Here is a 23,292-nt window from a genome sequence, read left to right as displayed (position 1 = left end):
CTAGGCTGAGGTAAACAGTACCACTCCAGGGATGTTGTTGGTTTTAGACTGCCTTACTCCGAGGTTCAGCCCCAAAGCTTTGACAAAACTTTTTGATTTCTCTTAATGCAGTGCAAAACTGCCCTGTCATTGGGCACATGCAGTACATACTTTATTTTCTCTCTTCTTTTTGATGTACAGTACAATACATATACAAAATGTCACAAATATGTGTCTGATTGTAAAATACAAAATATATTGAAGAGAAACTAGATGAAAGACCAAATGGAAGATGCTATTTTAAATCAAAATAACAAAACAGACTACTTAAAAAAAAGTATTTAGAAGGGATTGAATTTTGAAGTGATTGAATGCTACAGCTAATTTGAAATGCAATATTTGTTATGGGTCTAGAGTAGTTCCTGGTAAATGGAAGAGTGTTTTCGTGTGTTCACAGGCACGGTGGGATGGCCTGACAGGGCGCATAACCTTCAACAAAACTGATGGCTTACGGAAGGATTTTGATTTGGACATTATTAGTCTCAAGGAAGAAGGAACAGAAAAGGTAAACAGACATTTTGTAAAACAATGACAGAAAGCTACTTTGGTAGTTGCATGGGAAAGTCCGTTTTATTCAGCTTGAATCTCCTATTGTTGGGGTAAAAAAAACACTGTAAGGTTAAACAGAGCTACTAAGATTTTAAAAATTATTTTTAAATGTGTATGTTGCATTTTAAGGCATTGGATAGGAATTTTGGACTGGTGATAAATATCTGAATGGCAGTAGTTATTCTAATTGCACATTGTCTTCTCTTCTTGCCACTGTAACTTAGTGTGGGGAGTTTATATATACATGTATGCATATACATATATACGTAAAACTTAGACTTACATGTACTACTTTTAAAAGGTGTGACCTGAGGGAGAGAGAAAAGCAGATGGTGGAGTAATAGCCTCAAAAAGTTTTGAGATGTTAAAAATTCTTCGTGTTTTTGAACATGATTGGTAGTTTTGCCCTTACATCTCTAGCTGCTTATTACAGGTTATGCTGACCAGGCGACTAAATTAGTTGCATCATCTTTGTTTGAAAACAGAAAGTTCTGCATAGTACAATCCCAGAAACTGGTTCTGCATTCAAAAAAAGTCAAATAAAATTCCCATTCTTTGAGGGAGTTCAGGGAATCATGCCTCAGAAAAGTGAATTTGAAGTAAACAGTTCTTATTTACCTTATTTACCACTTATAAATTGTACTGAAGATGCGGAGGGGTAGGGTGGAGAGGACTCCTTGACTCCAGAGCGAACCCAAAGCCAAGGATGTTTTTGGCGGTGCTCCATAATAGCTGCTGCTATCATGCAAACCCAGCAATGCCAGCCAGGGGCCATGCTGGAGAACAAAGGGGCCTGGGGGTTCCCAGAGAGAGAAGGAATGGTCTTGCCCTGCTCTTGGCCAGCCAGCACGGTCTCCCAGTGAGCACTGTAATGGGCAGCTGCTGCGGGTGTCTGCAAATCCCCAAGGTGAGTATCACCAGCTCATGTCAGCTGGAGGCTGTGTTGTCCCTTGCTCTGGGTACACTGACTTGACTCAGTGATGCTTGCTGTGCGTTAATTGAGACTTTAAACCTAATTGCTCCCACACAGCTCTCCAGACTCATTCTCTTTTTATTTTTAATGAAGCACTCTGTTTATTTTTCTCTGTACCAAGGCTGCTGGCGAGGTTTCTAATCATTTATATAAAGTGTGGAAGAAGGTTTGTACACAGACAGGTGATGCAAAAAACCTTTGGGTTGCGTCTTCAGACTCATCCTTTGGGTTTTGACAGTAACTCTCAAATTGCAGTTTAGAGACAACAGTCAATCTGAGAATGTGAATTGTTGTAGTAGGATAAGTTTTGTCCAAACTTGAAATGCTGCAGCGCTAGATAATAAAATGACCTTGGCGGGAGTCAGATTTTTCATCAAGATCTTTTTTTCATTATTATTTTATATCTTGGAAGCTGAGCCTTTCCCCTCTTTGAGTAGAGGCTCCTGGCTGCAGTGAAGCAGTCCTTTCCTCAGCAGTTATCCTTTCTGATTCACCTAGGATTTACCATGAGTGGTAAATTTACAACATTTCAAATGTCTGTGAGCACCAGCAGCAGGACTTTTAACGTGCAGGGAGTATTTTTGCCTCCCACAAGAGCACATACTGTGCAGGCAGTGTTCTACCATCACTGACTCAAAATTTTGACAAGTGTGTTATTAACTCCTTACAGAAAATAATATAGATGATTAAGTGGATGCTGTCATTGACTAACATACGGAAATTTGAACTAAGCTTGTTTATAAAAGATCTAAATTACTTCACAAATTTCAGTTCCCTTTTGACATACGATGTCTCTGCCTGGCGGATAAGGCACCAAAGTGGGAGCCAGAGACCAGCTCCATGTGCCGTTCCCAGCTGGAGGTACAACCCACAGTTCTCTGTACCACACAGTCACCATTCTGTAAGGAGAAGATAACAATTGCGTTTACTGTGTTTAAAGTATTTTGGATTCACAAGTTGAAAATTTCTTATAACACATAGAATTATGTCTTTTTTATATCTTTTGCTCAGCTCTAATTATTTCCCCTCCCACATGCACAATTAAAAAAGGTTTTGTTTTTGTGTTTCTTAATACTACAGAGTAGAACAGTGTAAAATATCCTACAGCGCTTTCTTCTTGTTCTTGTAAAGAACATACTTAGTACCTTTGTTTTAATAACAATCAATGGGGCAAAGGCAAAAGGACTCATTTTCCCTCATTCCCGGTGAATAGATCATCCTACCTGACATACAGAACGCTATTGAACCAATCTGGCTTTTGAGTCTAGGCACTTCATGTTATGCTGAATTGATTTAAACCAAATTACAATTGGTTCAGAACATAGATTTGCTGAGAAGGGCATATGACACCTCTCAAACTTGTCACTAAACTGCAATAAATCTCCTGGATTCACCATAGTGATGTACTGCCTTGGCCTCATTCTTCCAGTGCCCCTCTGACCTCCTCCATTGCTCTAATCAAGGTTGACCTGTGGTGTCATCCTTATCTTCAGATGTACAGTGTTCTCCTGGTGTATTTTGTATGCACTGTGACTGTGTTGTTCCATGTTCTTCATGGTTGTTCTCCTCTTCCCTGCTGCCAGCCTATAAAAGCAAATCAAGTCAGTATCAACAAGAAGAGCTTCTGAATAACTCAGGCACCCTGGTGCAAATTCAAGAGCACTGGTTATTTACTATGTTCCTGGTGCAGACTATCATCATATACAACATCTTTCTCTGTGTATATTTTACAGATCAGTTCCCCAACCTGATCTAATTTTGGAAACAAAGGGAATGCCTGAAAAATACCTAAGAAAAAAAAACAGACATAACTATCCCCATTAAGCATACTTTGGGGAAAATGTTTATAAAAGACAAGAGCAGTGGCACTCAAGGACACAAACTCAAAGTTTGTATGAAATAATATGGTTATTACTCTGACTTGATAATCAGCAGGCACAAATTAATCTCTTGGGTTTGGTGCAAAGGAGAAGCATTATCTACCCCAGTTAACAAGCAAAGAAAAAGAGTCCTGCCTGGCTCTGATGATGGAGTTTCTGATGGTGGGCATAGACTTTCAGTACACAGGACAAGTCAGTGGGTAGTGTCTTAGGCTTCCTTGTCGGCTTCATGGGCAATCTCAGGAGGGAGAATCTGAAAGTTGATCTCTCCCAGGTAGAGCTGAAACATGCTGGCAGAGTGGCACAGCAGCACAAATGGTTCGGTGGATGGACGATGTCAGTCCCCCAAGCCATCTGTCTGGTGCTCTCCACAAATGTCCAAAATACAAACCAAGCTGAGCAAGCTCCTTGCCTGAGGTTTTCTCACAGCAACCCTCAACCACAGTATATTTGTAAACCAAAGGTAAAAAAATCTGAAGATGCTTTCAGACTGCATTTTTGTTAAGTAAATATTTACCTGAATAGATCAACTCCAAGGTTATAATTTCTGTCAGCATAAAGTAGAAGTCTAAATCCACTGAAACAATGGAGATCTTTCCCTTTAGGCTTCAGATCAGACAATAAATACCACAGTTCTTCACTGTTTCCAGAGTAAGAAAGGAATTAAAAATCAGTTTTGCCTTTGGTCACGTATATTTGCTAAACAAACACTGTTCAGTGGGTGAGATGTTTTTACCTTGCTAGCTCTGTCATGTATAGTAGTCAATAAATAACAGAATAATCTTTACTAAACCTGATGAAGGTATAACAGAAGCAAAAGGCCACTGCATCCATCAATCTACTTCAACATATTTATTCAAGCTTTTAATCTCTCACGTTGGAAGACAGAGGTCTGGACGTATGTTTCAAATCTACCATTTACAAAAGCAAAAAATCCATAAAAATAGACGTTTGACATTTTTTAGCAGGAAAGGAAGTCAACGTGTTCCACTTTTGTAGAAAATTGGCTAATACACTGCTGTATTGACATACCTTATAGTCTTACAGCAAAACAACTTCAACCTGCTTTTGAAAGAGCAGTACATTCCCTGTGTTTTCTTAATGTGACAATCAACCATTTAATGTCGCTGCCTTATTTGGATCTACAGCTATATCCCTTCTCTAGCATCTTGTACTGCTGCTGTCTCTTTCTGTGGTGACTACAGCCAATGCACACTGACCAGGCCATGAGCATTTAGAGAAATGCTGCATTTCACTCAGCCTGCTCACTGTGACCAGGCAGACTTTCACCTGCTCTCTTCTGTGTAGATCGGCGTCTGGAATTCCTACAGTGGCCTTAACATGACAGACAGCAACAAGGACAGATCGACCAACATCACAGACTCACTGGCTAACCGGACACTGATTGTCACAACCATTTTGGTAAGTCTTGGTGGGCAGAACTGGAGACCCCACTCATGGTACAGAGGTGTCATGGCATTCTACACAGCCACCATGACACCATGACACCATGACACCTCTGCCCTGCACTCCACTGCTGCTTTCCTCCATACTAAAACACATTTAGGTAGAATACTCTGTTTTCAAGCAAATTTTTGGATATAGACTGAGAGCCAGAATAAATTGTCATTCATCCATACAATGGTCTCGAAATACCCCACTACCAATGAAAGACTCCGGGGTACCTTTGTCTTCAAAATTGTTTATCTTTCTTCAATATTTCAGATATGAACCCTGCATACTTTTCTTCCCAAAAGAATTCTTCAGTATTTCAGAGATGAATCCTGTATGCTTTTCTTCCCCAAAGAATTAACACACATAAATGCTCAGTTTTGTAGCCAGTGCTTGTACATCTTTTCTTTTAACTGAGAGTTAAATGAAGAGGAATGAAAGAAAGCAACAAATAGTGGACAGATTGATTGAAGTACGTCCTTATTATGATGAATAGAAAATGTGAAAATGGTTTTTCAGCCAGTTGCCCTGCCCCATGTTTTCTCTCTGGTCAGTCATGCCACTTTTTTTTTCTCAACTATTCCTTCTAACTCTTCAGGGGAAGAGAAAGAACTTCAAAACTCCCTCTATCCTTCCTTTCTATTGCCAGAGGTCTTTTTGCCACACTAAATTTCAGCAACATATTTCCCCAGACCTTCTCCTAACCAAAATCCTTTAAAAAGAAAAGAAACAAAGTAGTTTGCAGTCTACCAATGCTGTTCTCATTTTTCTCCTCTGAATGCCTGTTCATCTCACAGCTATATCAAACATTAGAGGATTTTTCAGTGAAGATGCATTTCTTTTTCCTTGAAGAATGTCAGATTTTAGGTTCTGCTTAGGATTCTTTTTCCATTTTTCAGACTTCTCCTTCAATATTCCTTCCTGTTTCTCGGGGTGGGACCATGTAGAGTACAGATCTTGAATCTGATTCTGAAGCTGCTAAGCGCTACTTTAATTAAAACCCATGGGAGCTATGAATGGTCTGTTCTACTGACAATTAGGCCCCTTTTGCTTATCACTAATTGATTCCATGATTTTAATAACATACCTGGAGCAGTTTTTAATGGACACAGTAAATGACTAGTATCCATCTAATTGCAATCAATTAATGAAATATACACATAATTTAGAGAAACTGATATATTCTGAAACAAATCTCATTTATACTGCTATTTCTGCTGTATTTTTCTATAGGAAGATCCCTATGTTATGTACAAGAAGTCTGACAAGCCTTTGTATGGAAATGACAGATTTGAGGGTTACTGCCTGGATTTGCTGAAGGAGCTGTCAAATATTTTGGGCTTCATCTATGAGGTCAAACTAGTTTCTGATGGTAAATATGGAGCCCAGAATGACAAAGGAGAGTGGAATGGGATGGTCAAAGAACTCATAGATCATGTAAGATTGAATCATTGTCTTTATTCTCCTTTCACCCGCAGTGTTTTATGTGAAGCCAGTCCACTTGAAATGTTTACATTAGTTTATAGCTTTTTGAGCCACTGGTCAGTCCTACTGCCTCTGATTAGAGTAGGAAATCACAGCAGCATGTCTGAACTGACAATGCCTGGGTGTTAGGGGGAACCTCTGACTGCAGTTACTCAGTGGGCGCTGAGCTCTCATGGATTATGCCCACCTCTTGGTTACAAGCTCTAGCGGCAAAGGCAGAAGCCACAGTGCACCTCTGCCCTGTGGCAGCCTTTGAACATTGCCCTCCCAGGGACTGAGCTCCCCTGGGCAGGGCCTCCCCAGGGACCAAATGCCCAAGCGTGGTCAGACCTTCCACATACAGAAGCCATGAGGATCTCTCACATGCAGGAAAAGGAACCAGAACGTCATATACCCAGTAGTACCCTAGCACTGTTAAGTTTTGTCTTGCATTTCAGATTTGTAGTCAAGTTTAGTTTTGTTTTTAATACTCAAAGGAAGAAATGGAAGGAATAGTAGTGTGTTTGCATGAAAACATGAAAAAGAATGAGTATTTTCCCATTTGTGTTTTCAGAAAGCTGATCTGGCAGTTGCTCCTCTCACTATTACTTATGTGAGAGAGAAGGTAATTGATTTTTCCAAGCCCTTCATGACGCTGGGAATCAGTATCTTGTACCGGAAGCCCAATGGCACAAATCCTGGTGTTTTCTCTTTTTTAAACCCTCTTTCTCCTGATATTTGGATGTATGTTCTCCTAGCCTGCCTCGGAGTCAGTTGTGTCCTCTTTGTCATTGCAAGGTAAGTCAAAGACGTAGTTTTAGATGCATCCGTATTAACTACCTCTCATCCCATAGGTGTTAAATGGGCTTTGCAAAGTAGCTGTAATACTGTCCTAGGGGTTTTATCCAGACTAAAACGTAATGTTCTAGAAGATCTCTTGGTATTTGCACACCAACACTGCTATCACTTTAACATATTGCAATGTGATAAGATTTAACTTTCCTTAAGGGCTGAATGGAGAGAAATATGTGATGAAATATGTCAGCCTTTTTTTGCCAGTGCACAGCACGTCGGTAGACTATGTGTTGAAAAGCAGTTGATATGAGTTGCATGTGAGCACTTCTTTTTTTCTACTAACAGTCCATACAGTTAAAAGGTAAGAAAGAGGATGTGAACGTATTTTTGCTGAAGGATGCTAATTAGCTCAGCTCATTTCCCTTTGAAAACACAAGATAACGTACATAAGATCCTGGGGGGTGTTCTGCAAGCTGCTGCATAAACAGTGCTCTCTCCCAGGGCCATCCTGAAGTGCACCCTGCACTGCCTGTCAGTGACAGGTTCCCAGTGAAGTCCCAATGCAAAACCAGTAGGAAACAAGCAAATAAACACCTCTTTTCTGAATGAACCTAAAGCTCATAATGTTCTCAAAGCATTGAAAGTGTGCCTGAAAGTTTCTGGACCAGTGGTCTGCAGTCATACCTCAAGTTATACTTGATGACCAGCAGCGCAGTCTATACCCTTAATGTTGAACTTTACCTTAAAAACTCGAGACAGCTGATACGGTTTCACAAGCCAGCTACAAGCTACTTGTCATGGCCTCAGGGACCATGGACCATGAGTCAGTTGCTCTGTGGCTTTGAGCAAGAGAAAGCCAAGCATGAAAGAAAATGAACTTAGAAACTTGTCAGATGGAATTGGTCATTTGAGACAACTTTTTTCCTATACTCTTCAGTAAACATAAATCCTCTTAACTGGCATAGTTCTTGTCGATTTCTTCAAATAATGACATTGGAATTTCATTTCCTACTCTACTTTTTTAATCTTATCCTATCCTTAGGTTTTTTTTCCTTAGTTTTTTTTTTCCTTTTCATAATTTAGCGGGTAGATTTGTTATTAATGTTTCACAGAGATTTATTTTTTGGATCATTTTACTTAGGGTCAGTGAGGCTTCCTCCACCTTTCGTTATGCATTTTTTTGCATATATAGCAATCTATTCTACATTAATATGGGAAAATAGATTGAAAAAATATTTATAGTATGAAATATAAGAAATCAAGGGATACGTCATTGAAAACCTTTCTTTTCACATCACAGCAAATGTAACATGGAAATGCTGCAGTTTTTATTGCAAACGATGACATTCTACTTTAAAGAGTCAGCAATAATGTATACATTCCAATGTATGCACTTACTTATAACCCTCATTCAAACATCAAAATAACAGTAATCTGAATCATTCATTCTGATACATTCTGCCTGGCTTCCACATGTGTGTGAGTCAAGTCAAGTGGAGCTCTAACTGCTTTTCCACCAGTTCAGTCTTTTCTTCTAATCAAAAGACACTGCCCTGTGAAACCTTCATTCAGAGGAACAGTTCTGCGGAGAGTGATTGGCCTTGGGCTTACATTTCTCTATGGTCCACTGAACAAACCTAGTTCTCAGAGGTCAGCCTATGTGAAAGCTTCACTTGTTTGCATGCTTCTGTACCAGTGCAAAAGTACAGAACTTTATGAGATTTACTTTTTCCTTTAAATTTCTGAGAATGTGAAGAAGGAGGAGGGAATCAGAGGAGAAGAGGTCATGGGTTAACTTATTGGTGTTGGCCCGATGTAACAGAAAAAGTTCATCCCTCCCTGGCAGTGATGGGACTGTACACAATTAGTCACAGCTTCCCAAAAGCTCTTGCAGTGGCTCACTGTACCATTAATATCAGCTCTTACTGTACACAAATCATGATCTCACTCATGACTAATATTAAATCTGCTCAATCATGACAGATTGCAGTTGTGCGCCGAGACTGAAAACATGCTCTCCACCTCGGAACAGGCAGAATGCAAAAAAAAGCCCATATTATTCTCAGCTCTTCTATTTAAAAAAAAAAAAAATAGCATCGAGGCTGAAAGAATAAATAAACATCAGGGTCCTCTGCCTCCTTGCAGAGCTTCCTACTCATGTACATGTGGCTGGGAACAAACCAAATGGAAACACAGTACTCCTAGATCATCATGTGAAGCCTGTTTGCTTTTTTTGCTTGGCTGTTGGATATTCCTCCAAACCACAGCGCAGCTTTTGGGTAAATCCGTAGCTCTGGCCTGTGTCACTGTGTTCTTTTCTTACTTTTTCCTACATCTTTCTAAAAGGCAGCAGTTCTATGAGCCTGATTTCCCTACAGATTTGTGTCTCATGGTAGACCCTGATTACAAATTGAAGGTTTGTTGCTGTCCTTGCAGCTGAAGGATTTATAAGAGATCCCTCGCATATGCATTAACTGCTATGGCACATGCTGGGAGTTTGTCCTGCAGTTGTCCCTTGGTGGGGCTACTTGCTGCAGTGATTCACAAAACTTGCAGGAGCATGATAATCTTTAAGACCTCAATCTATTTTTCAAATGTGGCTAAAAGGTTTAAACACCATTAGAAGTATACACATTTATAATACACGGCCCAAAACTTGACTTGCAACAACTTAAATATATCAAGTATATCATTCTCTTAACGCATCTATGCTAGGGAAAGAGGAGAAGAACATGCTAGTTAAGGGAAATACTTAAGGTTACTTTCTGAATTTATATGTTTTCTGACATAAATGCTTTTTTTGAAGCTGAAAACCAATGCCTAATTATATTGTGACTATATAATTTGAAGAAGTACATAAAACTGTTCTCACGTGTGGTCTCAATTTACTCCAGACTTTACACATTTCAATTTACTCCAAGAAGCTAAAGTATCCTTAATGTCCACATCTAGGACTGTTCATGTCTTCAGATATGCCATGCTTTCTGCAAGATTTGTCAACTATTTTAGTAAATATTGGCTAGAATGGTTTTAGGAATTTCAGGAATCATCTGCTTTTTAACACTGCCATAGTAAATTAAACAGTTAATGGTGTTTTGACATCAGTTCACAGAAGAAAAATACTTGGGAATAAACTTCATGGACTGAGGTAATTTTGCTGTTCTTTCTTCAGATTTTTCAGCAGCTGAACCATTTCTTATTTCTCTTTGAGTATTATGTAGCCCTGTCATCATTACATTAATTTTTAAACTCAAACACTGACGTTTTTATCACTGCTAAAGGTTATGGATTGACAAAACCCTTTTCCTAAGCACACTGAATGAAGAAGGCATTTACTGTCAAGATTTCCCTTTTCTGCTCTGTCAAACTCCTGGTGCTCTTTGTATCACTGATGGTAGAGCTGAGGTAACCATCAGTCATACAAGGTGAATAAGGTCACACACACCCTATGAAAAAGGTGCTTAGGTGACCTTGAAGATCTTGTCTGTAAGAAGGAGAAAAATAAGGGGATGTGACCAGAAAAATGCCAGACCTGAGTGACAGATGAGACAGAGCAGAACTGTAATCCAGTCTCTTCTTGGCGCTCAGGACAACAATAGAAACAAAAGAAGAAAACCACTTTTTTTTTTTTTTTTTTTTTTAAGATGAAAGAGTAATATAAACCCTAGTATCGCATTAAACGATATATTTGTTGTGATAAAAGTCTTTCTAGTCTGGCAGAAAGAGTTTTGCTGCCAGAATTTCATTGTTGCTTTCTATCAACCACTGTTCGGCTGTTTTGGTGATGGAGACGTTTTTCCCAGCCTGGGGTCTCCCGCTCAGGCCCTGGAGCTGTTTGCACATCTTCCCACTGTCCTGTGGGAGCATGTTTTTGCCCATGTGTGCACAAACTGAGCTGGGAACCATTTCATTGCTACGCAGAGGCTTTCTGAAACCTAGAACTTGGCGATTCTTCTAACTGGTATATGCAGAACAGTTGTATCTTGAGTCTGAAAACTGTGTCTTCTGTTACAATTTTTAACCACTGTGATACTAGTAATGGTAATATTGCTCAGCTAATGGCATCCTAAGCTGCATAGTGTTTCAATTAGCGAGTTCATGACTACCAGAGTTCATTACTTCAGCTAAGCAAGGCTCTCTGCTTGCAACTGTGTGTAAATTCAATGTTTAATTATATTGTTGAAACAGTAATTAAAATGTATTGGCATGACATTGTCAATTAAAGCTATAATCATAAACTTCATGAGAAAGTATGCAGCGAGCCACGCAGCAGTGGAAAGGAACAGCAGGCAAGACACCCTGGGGAGGGATGGTCTTTAAAGTAACTCTGCCAAGTGTTTTGCAGACCAGAATGGGTACAGTTTGCATTTACAGCATAGTGCATGGGGAATAGAATAGAATCCTTCCGTTTGAGGCAATTGCCCACATGATTCTTTCCACACAGCGTGGTCCTATGGCTTTCAGGAGCTGCAGTTGCTCCCCAGCACTTCCCAGCCACTGGCAGCCATCTTCCCTGATGCCAGGGCAGCTCTGTGAAGGCATTCCACATCGTGTGTCTCGACCAGCTGGAAATGGTTGCCTTAAGAGGGCTGCTCTACCTTCACTATTCTCTAAAAGCTCAGCCATGGAGCAGTGTTGGGGGGCTTCAAGCTGTCTCCCCACCCCTTCAAAGTTCTGCCTGGAAGAAACGCAGGCCGCAAAGCGCTGTGGAAGTTGGGCCCCTCCAGCAGCATAGGCTGCAAAGCACTGGGGGATCCGAGCCTCTCCAGCAGCCTCAGCCTTGAGGGCAATGACCAAGGAGCAGCAGGAGTAAGGATGCAGGCTCTGTGCTAGGAGCAAGACTATGACACTGCTCCACAGCTTCCTGAGGCAGCTGCTAGATGTCCTGCAGACAACCTTCCCTCTGAGGTTTCCTTTTCTTGTGTTTTCTTCATTAATCTCCTCATTTTGTGTGTTGTTCAGGTCTGCTGCTGCTGTGTGTATTCTATTTGATGTTTACAGATTGTTTCTGTTAACTGCCACAGGTTTACACCCTATGAATGGTATAACCCCCACCCGTGCAACCCAGACTCAGATGTGGTGGAAAACAATTTTACTTTACTAAATAGTTTCTGGTTTGGAGTTGGAGCTCTCATGCAGCAAGGTACATCGGTTACACTTCGTTTTCGCACACGTCCCACAGTCTGCTCAAGGGCTTCTGTGCTGGTAAACTCCACCCTCTGTAATTACAACTTATACTGTAAAACCTGATCTCATAACCAAAGCGATACAGGAAAGGAAGAAAGCAACATATCTCCAGAACTGGGAGATGGCAGAGGAGGGAAACCTGCAGAATCCAGGATAGGGCTGCAGCAGGAACACGGAGGGGAAATCTGGGAGAGAGAGAGACAAGTGAACCGGGCCACGTCAGAGTTGCTGGAGTTAAACAGAAAATATTCATTAGAGGGATATGATGTTCTTTATGCTGAAGTTCAGTCTGTTGATTTAAGAGGTTTGGCAACAGGAAAATGTCTTCCCAATTGGGCTTAATCCCAATAGAATCAGTAACAGCCTTAGCTACCCTAGAAAAAAAGTTTTCACTGCTAAGCAGGAAAGATAACATAATTTCCTCAGAAAGACTGTCAAGTTTGTTGACACTTGTCAAACGCTTTGTTTAAAACGAAAACCAAACCTTTTTTTTATGGCTTTTCTGCAGGTATGAGTCCCATCCTTCTGTAAACACATCCAACCCTAGAAGCATTAACTTAACACTGTCACAAGTCCCTGTTGCTGATGATTTTGGAAGCAGCTGACATTATATTCAATTGACAAGGAAGGGCAGTGAAGCTCACTTCAAATGGGAAGGAAAAGTGATATGTGTACTGACCACATTTGGTTATGGCATGTATATTCAAAGGTTTCCAATTAAGTTACTATTCACCAAAACTGGGGTCCACTGAAAGGGATGAAAATAATTTCTCTCAAAATTTCCACTTGAATCAAAGCTGAAAAAAAAAACAACGCATCCCACAACAACAACCAAAAAGGCAATCCAGAAGAAATACCATTTTGCTTTGGTATTAGATTCCTAAGCATTTAAGTAAGGAATGTAAAACCATCTCTACACTCATGCAGGTACAGTTTATTCTTGCCTTTTTAACAGATATGAGTAACAGTAAAAGCAACATTAGGAGGATCTTTCCTGGACATGGTAGAGATTGAAGTTTGTCTTGTATCTAGGATGCCCTTGATTGTATTGGTGCACTAATGCAATGACAGAATAGAAATGCTCTTTGAAGCCATTTGGAGCTTCACAGAAATGGCTTTGAAGGTGACCAGCTGAAGGAAGAGCCATTCTGTTTTGTTTCTTTGTTTTGTTGTCCTTCCAACTGATCAGTGAAATGCAGACTGAGGTTTTACAGTATCAGGCAGGTGTGTGTTTATAGCTGTGACTGCCGTGTGTGTGAAAGTGCCCCAGGATTTTGTGTCTCAATGTACTGCCTTTTTTGGAGTTTACCATCATCCACAGCAAACTGTGGGATGCAGTGTCTGCTCGTTACCACTACCTTGGGTACATGACAGTCAGCCCCAACCAGACTCTGCTTGTCTTTCAAGAAGCATAAAAACAAAACAAGAGAAAGAAAGAAAGAAAGAAAGAAAGAAAGAAAGAAAAAACATTTGTAAGGCAACACAAATGTTTCCATGTACAAACTTGTGGTGCGTGTGATTGTTAGTGCATCATCGCTGATGTGAAGAGCTTGAACACGGAGTGAATGGTTGTGAGAATCTGCATCTACTGTTACACTCTTTCTTGTTGACAGCAGCTGCTTGCTATGCCTGATTGGAAGCCACTTGTTATTAAATTTTAAAATGTGATGATCAGACTTTCTCTTTTCTACAGAGCGTGAGCAAAGTCTGGATCAGGATTGGCTGTCATGTCTGCCATAAAAAGGCACTAGAGAGACTTCAGCAAGTATTGTCCCTGACCCTGAGTCTTACTAGCAGCATTCCTATTTAGATGTTATTTCTCCTGGTTTTCCCCTGAAAGTCTCAAATATGTTATGCATACTCTGAAAGCATCCAGATGGGTCACATTTCATCAAATTCATTCAGAGAAACCACTACATTCAGCAAGGCAAGTTTCCTGCCAGAGCCCCCTTCCAGCCAGATGGGTGGAACAGCAGCGCTCAGTTCAGGAGAGTGCTTAGGATGAAGTCAGGGGCATGAAGCTTATATTATATCTGCTGCAGTCAAAGAACACAGAAAGGTGAACAATAAAATAATCATGGGGCTGATCAAAAGAGATGCTGGGCCTGCTTGTTTCAGCTGGGACCAGAGCGTGCTCAGCACCTTCCAAAAGCAAAAACCAATGCTCACTGCATAATCAAGAGACCCAGGAGTCTTGATTTTAATTGCACAGAATGTATTCTGCTGCTTTTTCACAAACAACTTTTTGCCAGAGGAAATCATGGGAGGTTTGGCACCTCACAAATTCGGCACACAGGGCTTCTCCACCTACTGGCATGTGCCAGCATGCAGCTGCGCTGACAGATTTCTTTGTTGCTTGTTAGGATTATTTGTCTGTACACATCAGAGCTAGGTGTTGCATCAAGGGCTCCAGTTCAGAATTTGTGTGTGTATAGCTGCCTGTGCTTTAAAAACATTACACCTTCAGGATGATCTGAATCAGCACTCCTAGAAGCCAGCTTTTGCAGGTCAGTCCCAGTTTGGAGATAAATACACACTTCTAAGAGCAACAATTCAAAAAAAAAAAAAAAAAAAAAAAAAAAGGAAAAGATTTCATGCTATTAAAAAAAATCTAATCTGGAAGGCGAGGAAAGTAGAATAGAACACAACATAAACCCAGATAGAGCTACAGCTCTAGAAATGGGTAGACTGGAATCAAATTTTAAGCAAGAGCTTTTGCTTTTAGACTGCTGGACTAATTTGAAATCCATGCAGCACCAGGGCCACACAGGCAGAGCATCTGCTCTTGCAGTTTGGCAGTTCTGTCAGCCTCCTGAAACCCTAGGGCTATGCTCAGCATTGACCTTTAAGAGACACGTCTATATATTTACGAAGCTGAGTTAAATCTGTTTGTTAGCTGTTTGTAAGCTTCTTACCCTTTCAGTCTTTGCGCCGGAAGTCGTGTTCACAGTTTTTGCAAAGTCTGAAAATATTCTCTATAACCAGCTTACATTTCTTCCAGAAATCATTAAATAGTTTGGGAGAGAGAATGCATTATCAGGATGTTTTCCAGTAATATAAATGTGTTTTACATCAAAAGTTTTACATGCTGATGTTTCCATTTGCAGGCAGAGTTTATTCTTGAGTTCGTTTTTCATCAGTAAAATAATTATGCTGATGCTTGATTTTGAAATCAAAAGTATTTGGGTAGATGTGCAAGTATTTTGCAAAACCAGATCCTCAAATGCCATTTAATGAGCTAAGTTCAGAGGGGAGGCCTTAAAAAAAAAAAAATAGACTGCATAAAACTTGCATGAAAATGCTTAGAAATATGAGTAGCTGTGTTGCATACATTCAGTCTGATCTGTTAAGAAGCCATTTTAGTGCACTTAACACCCAAGCTAGAAGAATGTTATTCCATAGGATTTTGTGACTATGGCAGATCACTTTGATACCTGTCAGCGTGACATGCAGGCAGAACTGCTAAAACCTTGTCATAGATAACTAGTGTCAAATACAATGTCCAAAACTTTGCATTGCCCTGTACATCCAAAGCACACTTCCATTCACCCTCTGAATTTCAAAATGTAAATCACACTTTTGTAGTAAGACATGTTCTGGGTAGTGAGCTCAGGTTCACACAGGCTCATGAATATGCTGGAAGCATATTGACTGCCTTGTTCCTACTTAGGTATGTGGACAGGAGGCTCACAGAGCAGCTTCTTCTTGTAAGGCATTTCTCCTTGGCTGCTTATAAGTAGAACAACATTCTGCTAAAGATCTCTGGTTAAAAATATTGATTGCGGTATACTGGCAAAAAGATATTGAGGAATCAGATAAAAAATACAAGTACAGCTTGTTTGGGTTGCAAGGTTAATGGCACAATGAGCATTAGCTCAGAGAGGTAATGGGGTTTAGATCCAAGGATAATTCCATTTGTCATGTACCATGGCATACATCCCCTTCACAGCGTGTTACCATTATAAATGTTAGATGTGCATCTGTGAGATTACTGTTTAAATCATTTTATTGTACTATGGATCATAAAAGCATTCTGTGCCTAAAAATAGTCTGTGGTATCAGAAAAGGCATCTTTCAGCATCGTCTTAATATGATTGTTTTGATGATATTGTAACAGGATCAGAGCTGATGCCCAAAGCTCTTTCCACCAGAATTGTTGGAGGAATATGGTGGTTTTTCACCTTAATCATAATCTCATCCTATACCGCCAACCTGGCTGCCTTCCTGACGGTAGAAAGGATGGAATCCCCCATCGATTCAGCTGACGATTTGGCAAAGCAAACCAAAATAGAGTACGGGGCTGTCAGAGATGGATCCACAATGACCTTCTTCAAGGTAAGATGGCGTCAGCCAGCCCTGAGTGGTCAAAGTGACCCGTGGCTTATTACCTACTACCTTTGCCGTGAGGTGCAAACCCATGCCTTTCATGGGAGAACCTGAAGGGAACCAGGCCATAGACCTAGGGACATTCTCCCTCAGATTGTTTCTCACAGCAGGATCTCAGTTTCTTACGAACACTTGGCTAAGATTGATTCTGAAGATCACATTTGCACCGGAAAAATACTGCAGGTAGTCAAAATACAAGCTGGTTTGCCCCTTTCTTAAAATGTACCATGGTAAGTGTTATGCAGACAATTAATATACTGGCCACATATGCACATGAACACATCTGTAAGTAAAAGATCATTTTGTGTGGCAAATTGCTTCATACATAAATGCATTGGTTGGTTGTTTTGTTTTTTTTTGTTTTTGTTTTTTTTTGTACTGTTAGTATTAATTAGATACTAAATGGGTTAATCTCATGAAATGTCAATTTTAAAAGCCAACCAGCTATAAATATAGGAAATATGCACAAAAATCCTGTGACAATTAGAATTAATTAGCAGCTTCATCTATACTCTCAGCAGGGAAGTTAAGCACTGAATGAAGTGGTATCACGCTTTTCACTGTAGCATCTGAAAATGATGTTAATAGATAGTCAGATACACAGTGCCTTTGAGGATGAGACACTCTGGTGAAACAACATGTGGGGCAAAATAAGCCTTGAGTCTGCATGAGCAGATTCAGTTTCTGCTCTGAGAGACCCGATGCTCCAGCCTGTATCCCCCTGCACTGCTTTAACTACAGCCCCTTATGTTTCTTCGTGAGCAAAGTGAGCATTTCCACTCTCAGAAAGGATTGGTATTTGGGTCATTTCTCAAAACTAGAAATGCTCATCGAGGTCATTTCAATTATGTCGTAGCACCATCCCTAGTGGAGCTGTCAAGGGTGAACTCCCCTTATAATGGCTCTCCTGTGGCTGAATATAAATGTTTCTGTGCTGAAAGAAATGCACAAAGTACAGCATTTTTCAGAGCCTTGTTATAGTCAGTTCTTGGAAGGATGAGCTGACATTTCTGTTAAGACATGCCGGGAAACCCATCTCAGGATATTCCTGGAAACTTCATGAGGTGAGGACGAGATCCTGGTAGGAATGCAAGGCAGTAGGAAACAGCCAATGCTGCCTTCTGGAAGGCTCTGCGACATTTCCTGGGTATAATAGGTCTTCACCACATAAAGACAGCCACTGTCTGATATTCTGAAGTCAAATCCAGTACCAGAAAGTACTCTTCAGAATCTGATCCTTCAACAGTATTTCATTGGAAATAACTTGCAATTTCACCACGAGAAGTTTAGAACAAATTTCTAGAGCTGTTCCCAGCTCTACAGTGATTTTTTTTTGCACCATTAATCCTTCAGGGTAAAACTTGTAGGCTTAAAAGTATGCAAGCCTCTTAAAAATAATAAGGCGATTAAATAAATATATGCTATACATGCTAGCTTACTTCTGCCTGAAATATGTGTGTACATAAAACCAAATGAAAGGACATCAGTTTTAGTACAGAATGGAGATAGATAAGCTGGGAAAGTGAAGGTGACATAGTGAAAGATGCATGGAAAATACAATTCATTGCACTTGTAAACCAGTGAGACACACACAATGCTATATAAATAAATGTTATTATTTTTATTACAGAAGCTCTTCAAGATTCTCACAATATTAGGATTTCCTTACTCTGACCAAAAGTTCAAAAATTTCACAGTATGTGTACAACAAATACAGCAGATACTTATGTATGCAAAAGGAGGTCTTCGTGCCTTGAGAGGGCATGACTTTGCCTCCCTTGTACTGTAAAATACTGCATATATTTCTGGAGCTAAGTAAGCACACACACAGCCACATACACAGCAGTGAGAGAGCTGGGAGAATGTAAAACTGAATAGTCAGGAGGAGGAGATAGTAGGGGTAGAGGTTTCTGCATGTGCCTTTTGACAGTTTAAGAAAAAGCACCCTTGCCACAAAGGATTGAGAGCTTGTCCCTGCTGTGAATAGTCTCTCTAGACAAACTCTTGCTAAAGAGGCAATATTTTCAAGAATGTTCCTGCAGTGGCTATGCTTTCTAACCAGGTAGTGCTGGAATTGAAACAAAAGCAATTGAAATTATTTGTGGAAGACAAGAGACTCCTGGCTTTAAAGGAACTCCAGAGTCAGCCTTCCAGCCCTGTACACAAATTTGGGCAAAATCCAGCACATCTATACTATATATCTTCCATTGCTTTCTTGTCCCACTGTGATAATAGATGTTAATCTCAAGTTGCAAGTCCTGCCAGGTCCCACCTCCAGATATGCAGACATTTTTCCACTTAAATCAATGAGAATCCAGTTGAATCTAGTTGCAAAGTCAAGAAGCTGAGATCATTCTATCAAACTTATCTGAATAAGGAATACATCTTTCCAGTAAATTCAATATCAGATTCAATTTACTGCATAAATGTATTATCAATTTCAAAAAGTATTCCCAGCTGAGCAGTACAAATGCCTTCTACTTGTAAAGAGTCACTTAACCATCTTCAAAGTTTAGTGGTTTCCAGTGGCTTAAAGTCTTGGTTGAAACTTAGGTGAAATTCACAGGTATTGAATTCACAGGAAATCGTATTAGCATTTAAAGCTCAAAGAAACAGAAAATGAGCTGCACACAGGAATCTCCCAGACACCGGTGTTTAATGAGCACTTGTGATCTCTAACACAGTGAGCCTAAAATCGGCTGTGATGGCTTCAAACCAAAGATAGGGACTGTGAAGGAGGTGAGGATATACTGCTCCAGAACTGGAGAAGTGCATGCATGGAGGGGACCATGGGCTCATATTTTCACCAAAAATTGGTTTGTGTGTGCCTGGCTTATGCTAGGTAGTGGCACAAAGTAATTCAGCAATGGTTGGCTATGCTACCTTGAGAAAAACAGTGTCTAATGGTCCAGCTGCCTGTAGGTCTAATGTGATATTTCATCCAGGAGCGACACTGTGCTTGGCAGGTTCGGACAGCACACAGGGGAAGAGCAAGTTTTAATCGTGTTAGCACAGTGCAACTGCTTGAAGGTTTTTGGATTGCAGATAGCACCTCTTGAGGGCAGCAGGCACAGTGCCCCTGAGAACTCTAAGCAGGTTTGGTTTGTCTTTTCACACCCTCTGAGAACCTTTCCCTGTAGGGTGCTTCCACAGAACAGGGAGTGGAGTGGGGAGGAAGGGACATCCAGCACTTCATGGAGGTGGCTATGGCTTCTGGCACCCCTCTTCCCTGTGCCACTGGGTATTCACACAGGCCTTGTGCACACTCCTACTGAGGCCAGTGGTAAAAATTCCCCAAACTTCAGTGGGAGAAGGATTAGGTCCTTAATTCTGATTGTAATAGAAAGCTGAAAGCAGGTTTGTTTCTCAAGCTTTATCCTTGAAGTACATGACTTCTAAGCAATGATATCAATACAAAAGAGACAGTACTTTACTCATCATCAGACTTTTGGAATGGCACATTTGCCCTGACAGGCAGAAATCCTGATACTGAGCGCAACAGTATCCAGCTGCACTAATTTGCTGGGTTATGTGTAGTTATTTGCTGTAATCCGTGTAACAGCATTAGCCCAAAAAACTTCAAAGCACTTCACAGTTGTGCCAGAAATGGAGTTCCTGGCACTGCAAAGGAAGCAAAAGCATAAAGCGCAGTGAGAGTAAACGGCCGCAGGAAGGAAAATCATTCTTTCGTTCAAGATATGTTCTTGACATCATTCACAGCAAACCAAAAGATAGGGCCCATGGAGGTGGAGGAAATGTTTACAGGTGTAATTTAGGTGCTGGTGTGATTCTGTGTCCTCATTTTTCCTCCCTAGAAATCCAAGATATCAACGTATGAGAAGATGTGGGCATTCATGAGCAGCAGGCAGCAGACAGCGCTGGTGAAGAACAATGATGAGGGAATCCAGCGTGTGCTCACGACAGACTATGCGCTGCTGATGGAGTCCACCAGCATTGAGTATGTGACTCAGAGAAACTGCAACCTCACTCAGATCGGGGGACTCATCGATTCAAAAGGCTACGGCGTGGGAACTCCTATTGGTAAGATGTTTTCCAGTACAGGTGTTGTGGAGCACACCCAGCAGTGTCTTCTTCAGTTGTGTAGATGGCCATCTGAATGATGCCCTATTCTTTTAGAAAATATTTTCATCAAAACAGACGCTGGGAATCTCCTTTAAGGGAAAAGGTCTCCTCTTGCAAGCAGTCTCTGCAGCCAAGAGGGAATATAGCAGTGCAGGCTACGTCTGCAGAGCAAAGTCAACCTGCTTGCCTTCTGGAGCATCCCATCTGTGACAAACTGGGTGTCCCCTGTTCTGCTCTGTTCTAAGACCAAATTGCACTACTGAATTTTCTCTTGCTTTGTGAAATCAAGTAGTGTCCCGGGGAAAATGGCAGGGGGGAGAATAAACGTTGTGTCCAACATACACATCTGAAGGAAAGTATGAAAGGGGACCAATTTCTGTTCTATTTTGAGACTTGAGAGCAGCACATAAGAACAATGAGAAGCAATTGCAAGGTTCTGCCTCTGCGTCAGGGACTTCAGTGTTTCAAGATAAGCAGAGCTTAAGATTCCCAGGCTCTGTGAACTCTTTCCAGCAGACCTTTTTTTAGCATACTCAGTGTCCTTCACAAGATTTTTCCTAATTGCAGAGAATTAGATAACATTTGTTTTTTTTTTCTCTTTGCTTGCTTGTTTTATGTTTTCAGTTCTTGTGAATAATTGGTACTGGGCAGCTAGATCATTTTCTTGCATTATATACTTCTCCATACTGCTCACATATACATTTACATTGCCTCACTCAGTTAATAGCTATGCAATTCTATTGACTTCAGGGGAATTAACTAGAGTTTATACAAGTATAACAGGTGAAGTGTTTGGTCCGTTAGCTGCTTGGTAGATCAGATATAAATAAGAGAGGAAAAACACCACTGCACTTTGAACTGTGATTCTTTATGTTACTGAGCACCTAAGATCATCACACAGATAACATTTTAAGTATATTTTTCCGCTGTCTATATGAGAATGGCCTTCTGTCTTTAAGGAAAATGGTACAAAAGTTAAAATATTCCCAAATAAAGACAAATGCATGGCAAGAGTTTCACTGCAGTTATAAAGCTGCCACACTTTAAACCAAGAACAATGAAGGAATAATTGGAACAGATGGCAATCCTCGGAGAGAGTGCATCCATTGGAAATACAGCTGTGAAATACATTTATAAGATGTTTCTTGTATGATAAATGTGCCTTGATTTTTTTTCTTAAGGAAAACCAGCAAAATTCAGGGGAATAGATACCTCTAAGCACTTTGGAATATTGCAGTGTCATTGGGCTTCTTAAGTTTTTAAAAAGTTGATTTAACAGATGAGATAAAGTGTCTAGATCTTCACAGTATTCACATAAATCCCAAAGCCTCTGTCAGTCTCTCACAGCATTCAAAACAATAGCACTGCAGAAGCTGCGCTGAAAACAAGTCTTATCTGTGATCCTTAACACCAAAGTTTCAGTAAGTCTGAGTCTGCATTCGCTCCTTCAGGAGAATCTACAACCACATGGCTATGGTTTGCAGCAGTGAAAGCATGCCTTGCACTCCAAAATTTCCAGTGAATGAGCTGAATACCATCACCACTTGGTTCCCAAGGAAACAATTCATCTATGAATCCAGGGAATATCAACTCTGCGAGTAGAAAATTGCATATACATGCTGTTTTCCTTCTTCACTGCGCTGAGCTAGGAAGACAGAAATTCAGGTGGATCAACAAACATCTCTGTTTATGCTTATTAGTGAGCCCTGGGTCACAGAGAGGAGGGTTTTCATTAGATTCTTGGCAAAGATCAGTACTGATGAAAAATCTGCAGTGATGGTTGATGGTGAGCTTGCTGCAGGCTGGAAGCAATGCTGTAACAGAGGCACCTCTGTGCAAAACCTATACAAAATGTTACCCTGGGATCCAGCTGAAGAAAGCAACACTATTATAGGTGTCAGGATAGGTATTAATTCCAGTATCACTGCCAGCACTGATGCAAGTAATTCTAACACTAAAGCTGTTACCTGTTACTTGGGAGACCATTAAGAAAGTATGTGGATGTATCTATTGTCCTGAGAGGTAGGTTGTTAATAGCTCAGTGGCCATAAATGCTATGCTGAATATTCAGAGGGGTCTTGAGATGGATTTGTGTGCAGTTTTAGTGCTCACCAATAAAACCACCAATCCAGCACTCCAGGCACACTTGATGAACTTCAAAAGCACATGGAGAAATATAGATGTACCTTCTACCCTCAAGATGAATTGTGATAATCCCGCTGGCAACAAAAACATCACAAGAAAGAATAAACATCCCCACAAATCCTGTGCCATGACTCAGGCTGCTTTGCTTTGCCTAACAGCTCTGTTCTTTCAGACAACAGAAAATAGATGATACGTACAATATAACAAACTCCAGCCGTCAGGGTGACAAACCTCTCCTAAGGTAGAAATAATTTTGCTTTTTCTTCTGGAAGGTGTTGTTGTTTTCAGTGGCAATAATTCATTTCTCTGTGTAGAGACAGTTTTGAAGGTGTATCTGTT

At 40.5% G+C, this 23,292-nt stretch overlaps 1 protein-coding gene across 3 annotated transcripts in view; it reads left to right on the top strand.

Annotated features, from left to right (window-relative positions):
* Nucleotides 1–23,292, top strand: part of GRIK1 (glutamate ionotropic receptor kainate type subunit 1) — an 87,853-nt gene that overhangs the window by 51,421 nt on the left and 13,140 nt on the right. For 2 of the 3 annotated variants that reach the window (XM_021404026.1, XM_021404017.1), the window contains 7 exons: nt 437–544; nt 4,750–4,863; nt 6,127–6,330; nt 6,932–7,155; nt 12,177–12,295; nt 16,457–16,674; nt 20,541–20,766. In XM_021404026.1, coding sequence (XP_021259701.1) covers nt 437–544; nt 4,750–4,863; nt 6,127–6,330; nt 6,932–7,155; nt 12,177–12,295; nt 16,457–16,674; nt 20,541–20,766 — 1,213 coding nt within the window. Of the gene's footprint in view, nt 1–436; nt 545–4,749; nt 4,864–6,126; nt 6,331–6,931; nt 7,156–12,176; nt 12,296–12,847; nt 13,257–16,456; nt 16,675–20,540; nt 20,767–23,292 lie in introns of those variants that run through there. The other variant, XM_021404034.1, reaches the window with a different exon arrangement.

Source organism: Numida meleagris, chromosome 1 (genome assembly GCF_002078875.1).
Source record: "Numida meleagris isolate 19003 breed g44 Domestic line chromosome 1, NumMel1.0, whole genome shotgun sequence".
Classification (NCBI taxonomy): domain Eukaryota; kingdom Metazoa; phylum Chordata; class Aves; order Galliformes; family Numididae; genus Numida; species Numida meleagris.
This window is presented reverse-complemented; position numbering and strand designations above follow the sequence as displayed.